Genomic DNA, 7195 nt, shown 5'->3' on the forward strand with positions numbered 1-7195 from the left:
CCCCCATCGGTGTAACAAGAAGCCCAGTTGACCAATGCCACCCTCACTGCCATCATTGTTACGATTCGAGGACCTCTTTTCTAGGCTGGTGCATGATCAGGGCAGCTGGCATTGGTCAATCTAATTCACACCTCTGGCTACCCAGGAAAGTTTCGGTAGTGGCTCGGTACTCAAGCACTCTCCCGGGCAGTTGTGAGATTTTTCACCCACACCGCACTAACCATCTGCATCGCTCAGGGCTCACATGATGCCGATGGGGTACATCTACCCTCAAATTGCACCCCTACTCCCCTTCCTCGCCCAGCGGCATGGCCTTAGCGTTAAGAAGTTTAGAGCCGGCGGAACCAAGCTTGCCGCTTGCGAGTTTTGTTTCAAATCAGGGCTGAACGGGCAAAGCATTTTTCGTCATAGACAGGTGAAACCCTCGGAAAGAAGCAGATTTTTCTTTTCGTTTCTGCATTGGACAGGTTTCCGTTTCATACAGGTGACTAAAGAGGAAGAATATATCAAGGGGGGAGCGGGGAGATTCCGTTAAGACAGGTTTCCGTTTTATACAGATTTCTGTTATGGCAGGTTCGACTGTATTTGAGTATTGATGACACAAGCTCATGTTAGAGAACGACAACTAAACGCCATTTGCCGATATTTATATTTAGTTACAGCCATCTTGTTTGACCTCGCAAAGGGGATGCCCGCCGCGTCATCTGATCGTGATTCTATAGATCTAGATCTAGACTAGATCTTGGCCTAGGTGTTGATTTATTTTGCGTAGCACGAGGTTTACACTGGCAGTTTCCAAGCTTCCCTCTTTGAGTCTTTCCTAGTGGTTCCCCCTAGTCCTAGTATACTGCTCTTGCTCCTCTTAGTGTCCATTTGCAAACCTTGCAGTCTCGAATTAGATCTGCTCCTTTTGCAGCTCAGCATCCTATTGAATCCAATCTCTTACAAGTGCTTAATTAATAATTTCTTGTGCTTACAAAACTTTAAAAGAAACGATCCAGTCGATCATTTGCACTGCGTCCTTGAACTTTGTTTGAACTTGCTTTCGTACATAATATAAGCATACTCTTATTCTTTTTCCTTATCTCAGTTTACGTAGTGTACAGCATTAGAATCAATCTGGGCAGAAGAAGGGTGCTGCACTATCACAGACAACCGAACCGAACAGTTCTGCAAACTTGAAGTTGAAGCTACAGCGAGCACCTAGCACACCTATGTGATTGACCCAAATGTAGATGGCGTATTTCCGCCCTCTATTTTTGTTGTCTTCCGGTGCCCCCTCTGTAACCCCCCAGATTTTTTTAAACCTCAAGGGCGCAGCCCCCCCTGGAACCCCCCGATTGGTCCAAAGGAGCAAGTAAAGAAGAAAAGAAAGACTAGAATTGTGAACAGGTTTAACTCTTTGTCATCTTCAGTTGATTTTTATTCAGAACGACAAAATGATCACAATCTGAAACAGTGAAACACATCATGCAGATAACTGTAACAAGGTACAATCCTCTATTTTTAGTTTTCAATTACTCTTCAAGAATCTTGTAAGACAAAGAGTAGATCTAAATTATAGAGATGATATGCTTGTCATGTAATACTGAATCTTGCAAATTGATGCATCACTATTCATATATATATATATATGTATCAATATATATCGCTGTCTGGGTGCAAGAACCCTACAAGCGCCAATTTGCAATTTTCCAGGAGAGCAAAAAAACTGATTCATTTGTATACCCTTTCATGTTGGAAAAAGAAACTCAGATATATTGTTTGCTTTTGATTTCTGCATATAACCATGCTGTATTTACTTACAACGGGTTGTAATTAAAGACGAAAACACCAAAAATGTGCCTTTATCGCTTTATGACACTCATGTTTCCTTGGTGCAATAATCCGAATATTGCCTGACACTTCGTTCGAGCCTCTGTTCCCTTCATGCTCAGGCCTCATATAACAGTGGGCATCTACCTTCGAATAGTCGTAGATTGTGAAGTTGTACACCCCAAGTCTTCTTTTGTAAAAATAACTTGAACTTTGTCCATGAGGACAGAAGAGAATTAATTGTAAATCAAAAGCGCAGCCTGAATACATATGATGGTGATTTCGAGGCACCTTTTACTTCATCTTTTATCAGCCTGGCTGTTATCTTATTCTGTATTTGCTCATTGTACTGAGTCTCTTCTCCTCACTTGGATTTTGTTGGTTCCTGAAAGCAGCACAGGTTTCACGCTGATCTTTCTTTGGTCTGTGAAATGCCAAGTTAAATTTGTTATAAAAAATTCGCCTGTACTTGTCCTCGGAAGCCTTCACCCATCCTTTTCTCTCACACATCTCTAAATACAGTCGATACATGGCAGCTACTGATAAAGATGAGTCTATAATGCGGTGAAAAATTCGTGGCGCATCTTAGTTATTTCCGGCGCTGTTCAGTGGCGACAAGGCTCTTACAGATCTCCGTATTTTGAATAAATTTTTACACTTACACTCAATTTTTACACTGTCTTGTGATAACTTATTTCATACTATGGATCTGAAGTCTTTCAATTGTACATATTTCTTATGTTTTTGATTGTTTTTAGTGTGTCAGTGCAAATTCACCGGTTCAGTGTTTTGAGTGAAGCTCCACCATTGAGACAGATCAACAGTTCAGCGTGTTAAAGCGCCTTAGACTGGCAGACAGAAACAGTGTTGCACTCATCAAAATGTACTGAACTTTTCAATCTACATAAAGCATTGCATACAGGTCCCTTTTTTCTTGGAAGTTTCTCTGGTACCTTTGTGTTAATGTAGAATTTCCTTGAATTTCTTAGGCACTTCTGGATGTTTCACTTCCATTTATCAGTGTTCCTTTTCTGTTTTCTACCCCTGGGTGTTCCATCTCCTACCTCCTGTTCTACCTCTAGCCCATCTCCTACCTCCTGTGCTATCTCTGGCCCATCTCCTTCCTCCTGTGCTGTCTCTAGTTTTTATGTCAGTTTTTAAAAAAAAAGTTGCAAAACCTAAAAATGATTGTATGATGTCACTGTCATTACAAAAAGTCCCCCCCCCCCCTCCCGAAATTCTTCTTTTTAGCTACCTGTGCATCGGTCAAGGTCTCTATATGCAGAGATGGGAGAGAAAAGCATTAACCTGAAAATAATTCAGGTAAGTGTTACTAGTTTGTTAAAGGTTGAATGGTCAAGTGATGTAATGAATGGCTGAAGCTCAGTGCGAAAAGTGACCAATAACTTTACTTTGGGGTGCTTGTGTTTTTTCTCAATTTATCAGACTCACTGCAGTTCTGTGAACACTGACGCTTTATCTCAAAGCCTACTGTCCCAGGATGAGGATCTTGTCCATGTACATTTATGTAGCTGGTAACAGCAATGGGCTTATTGGTAAAAATATTTCCCTCTTAACTTGTGAGTGCAAAAGGAGATTCTGTGATCTCAGGTTGTATTCAAAAGTGGGCTGGATAACTGAGGCATGGGCTGGGTGCTCGTCTTCGACAGTTTTGACTGTATTGCATTATGATGTGGGCTGTTTTAGTAAGTAAGGTATCGAATAAAGGGGGGGGGGGGTAGGAATAAATGGAGAGGGGGGTGGACAAGTCCAAAATTAATAACGTGAATTTGGAATAAAAGCGCGGGGGGTGGGGGTGGGGGGTCACGTTCAACCTCATATCCCAGTACTAGTACGAAGAAATCTGTTTTATTTCTCCTTCTGTGAATAAAAGAACAAGAGATCATGAAATTTTAGTGATTTTAGTAAGTTACTGTGACAACTTTTCCCATTTAGGAACCAACAAATTTAATTAAAGAATGTAGATATAATGTTTCACATGATCGTCAGTGGCGGCCAGCTGGAAAATAATAAACGGGGGGTATGGAAGGAGTGTGGGGGTGCACGCTTATTTGTTACCTTAGAGTAATCTGTTCACCTCCTTGGACTTGGACAAGCACAAGATGTGTTGTTTGAACAGTTTCTTGATCTTATAGCAATAGCATAGATGATGTTGATAAATGCTCTTTGTTTGTGTTGCCCCTATATTTCTGCTTAGGGAGCCGTTAAAAAACTTTAGTACAGTCAAAATTTTCCCATTGTCGAGGAGAAAAACGGCTGTCTTTGGCAGGTCGACCACTCGCAAATTGCTTTTGGTATATAAAAATGAAAGGCGGGAATAGGGAAAAGTTGATAGTCTTGAATATATGGTCATTACGGAAAGTTTGACTGCTTTGTTTTGTTTTATTTTTCTTAAAAAGAGGTTTATTGTCTCTCCAGGCACTATCAGGTCATTTCTCAGGCAAGCCCCACGATGTGGGTTCTTGGGGTATATCACTTCCACTACTTTCTAGACTGGAACCTTGGCAGAAAGATAAAAATTCAAGAGATGAACAGAAGACAGAATAAGATAAAATTAATGCGTATGTATGTCCCCACTTCTTTAGATATAGGGGTTGTGGTGCCTCAGTTGTAGCTCGTCAGAGGGGAAGTTACACCAAAGTGGATGGGCCACTATATTATATTTGGTCGTTTTTGGGACAAGCAGGCTAACCAAACTTTTGGGGTTTCCAAAAAATCTTCACCTACACCAAAAGTGGGCATTGCCCTACCTATAGAAGTTTTGTTTCATTGGTGTGTATATTTGTTTGGTTATAGAGAAAACTCTCCTTGTCTTTTAAAGAAACTGAATAAGGGCCAAGAACTTTACCTTCAATTTTCTCAAAACAGCTTTTTTCAGGATAGCCCCCTTGTTCTTAAAAGGGACCATTTATGTCTGGTGGCCAGCCTAGGGTCCCTCAGTGAGTCTGCTCAAGTCTGCTGTCCTCAGAGTGTAAGAAGAGAAAGAGAGAATCCTCCAATCCAAATTCAGCAACGGATGACTGTTTTTTTCTCTGCTTCTCTTGCAGGTTACTAATCCGTGGGATTTCCTGGCGGTGAAAACAAGAGGTGGCATGACCTCATCTCAGTATGGAGATGGGTTCGAACAAATGATGAAAGAGTTGCACCAGTATTTTGACCTGACAGCTGGACAGGGCTGTAATCCACATAAACCTGTACAGGTAAGTGCAGGGCTTTCCATCATTGTGATTTGGTGGAATCGTTTTGGTTTTAAAATCAATTTTAAGCAAATACGATCATAAATTTCCTAATTCTGATTTTTTCTTTTGTTTTGCTAAAGCGAAGCCTATATCCAGTCCCTACCTTCCCCCCTCCCCACCCCTTTTTTTTGGCCCACCTGTTTGTGCAAGAATTTGTTTTGTAGATTTTTTATTCGAAACGTGAAGTTTAATTCTCCTCGGACTTATGTTGAAGAGGTACAAGACTAGGGAATAATAACTAACTTTACATTGATTCTTCTATTGTTCAGCTCTGACTATCTATGCCATTCATAATAAGTGTGTGTATACGCTAAATCCTTTATTCCTAAATGGCACGAACACTCTCATAGTCACATGGAAATAAAGAGCAAAGCTCTACAAAAAGGAGTTTTAATTTATGTCTTACCATACAATTTTCAGTGTTGGAAAAGCTGATTTTACCAGACATATATTTACCATGGTTTTATTATTTCAGAATTTCCTCTTTGGTAGTATTTCTCATCAGTTTTCAGTTGTACTTATTCCACCAGTGCTGTGCAACCCAGTTAACTGTTGCTGTGATACTGCATACAGTGTTCTGCTTTTCCATCTTTACCAGGGTGAGATTTGTGCAGCCCAGAGGAGAGAAAGCAACAAATGGCAAAGGGTTAGAATAGAGGAGATAATGAAAACAGCACGAGGTCAACAAGCAAGGTCTGCCTTGATATTTAGCTTATTGTTCCACAATCGTCCAAATCAGTGTCTTGGGTTTTCTAGATAAAGCTGTTATTCTAATAAAGACATCTAAAGAAATCTTACCATATATGTATATGTTCATTCTGTTTTCTTAATTTTTTCCTAATTTTTACTTGAAAAATAATGAGTGCTCAAATCAAGGTTTTGATATGGGTGCTCTATTTTTCTTTAATTTTCTCAATATTTATACAAATTTGTCTATTTGCTTATTGAGTGACCATGACATAACACTGCTGTTGTGAAACGGCAAAAGAAGTGAGACATTCCATAGAGTCTGTAGGTTAAATGATAGTGCTTTCTCTCAAGAATTTCTGCTTGTTCTTCTGAAAAGATAAACAAAATTTGTAACAGTAAAACCCTCTTTTTTTAAACTATTAAATAGTGTGAGATGTTCATTGCTGTTTTGAATATACTTATTGTTTGTTCCTCATGTACCTTTCAACAAGTTCCATTGGAAGAAATATGGAACTCTTGAAATGTGTGCTGCAAGAATGAGTGTAGAGCATTAATTTCCTTTTATATTTGCCTTGGAGGCATTGCTTCCACTCATCCTTTTCTGTGATTTGAGCGTTACAGCAACATTTCCAATGATCTTTAATCCATTCTACCTCGTTTTTCCTTCCCTCCCCCCACATAAACACACTCTTAGTTAAAGGTGTAATGCTCTTAAGCTTGTAATAGGTATGAAGTATTGTCATTGACATTTTTTTCTTCTAGATGCTTTGCCATTGATGATGGAGAGGAGTTCATGACTATACTTTTGAGGTATGTTTGTTGTTGTATTAAATGTTGATTTACTTTTTACTTTATTGCAGATAGTATGACAGTTTGTCAACTGTGGCCAGAAATTTTTTGACATTTTTATTGGTCCAAGTTTAGATTTTAGGCTGGAATTGAATGGTATCATTGTGGACTACAAGTAATGGATGGTGGAACAGTTAACAGCACTTTGTCTTCACAATCTTTAATATTTAATTAATGACCTATGAAGTAGTTTAAATGGTGCCATCTGATGTATAAATGAAGTTGGGTCTTGGAATACATTTTCGAACATATTTTTAAACTTTAAAGCCTTTAAATGTTATCCGTATGATTAATATCAGGCTGGGCGTTCTTGAACTCAGGTCATTTTGGGGAGTTTTCACGGCTCTCCACCCTTTTGGCCCCCGCTGTATCGGAGATGGATGTTATATTCAGAAGTCCCACATCTTAACTCTCAGCAGTTCACCGAAAGGAAAATCGTACGAATTCGTACGATGAGCATCGGGTGTAGATCTAACGGCAGAAATCCATTCCTTTTTACATTTTGATGCTTCTAATACCTTTTTTATCATAAAAAAGGGTTGAATCTATATATTTTTCATAAAAATAATCATAATTTATAA

General features: G+C 39.3%; 1 protein-coding gene across 1 annotated transcript in view; it reads left to right on the forward strand.

Annotated features, from left to right (window-relative positions):
* The window catches only part of LOC101851955, a gene marked incomplete in the record, with an annotated part of 60061 nt that overhangs the window by 732 nt on the left and 52134 nt on the right, over positions 1-7195 (forward strand). Inside the window, 4 exon segments of the mRNA XM_035970230.1 lie at positions 3067-3138; positions 4884-5036; positions 5674-5768; positions 6528-6575. Of these exon segments, the coding sequence (XP_035826123.1) occupies positions 3103-3138; positions 4884-5036; positions 5674-5768; positions 6528-6575 (332 nt within the window).

Source organism: Aplysia californica, unplaced genomic scaffold, assembly GCF_000002075.1.
Source record: "Aplysia californica isolate F4 #8 unplaced genomic scaffold, AplCal3.0 scaffold00239, whole genome shotgun sequence".
Taxonomy (NCBI): domain Eukaryota; kingdom Metazoa; phylum Mollusca; class Gastropoda; order Aplysiida; family Aplysiidae; genus Aplysia; species Aplysia californica.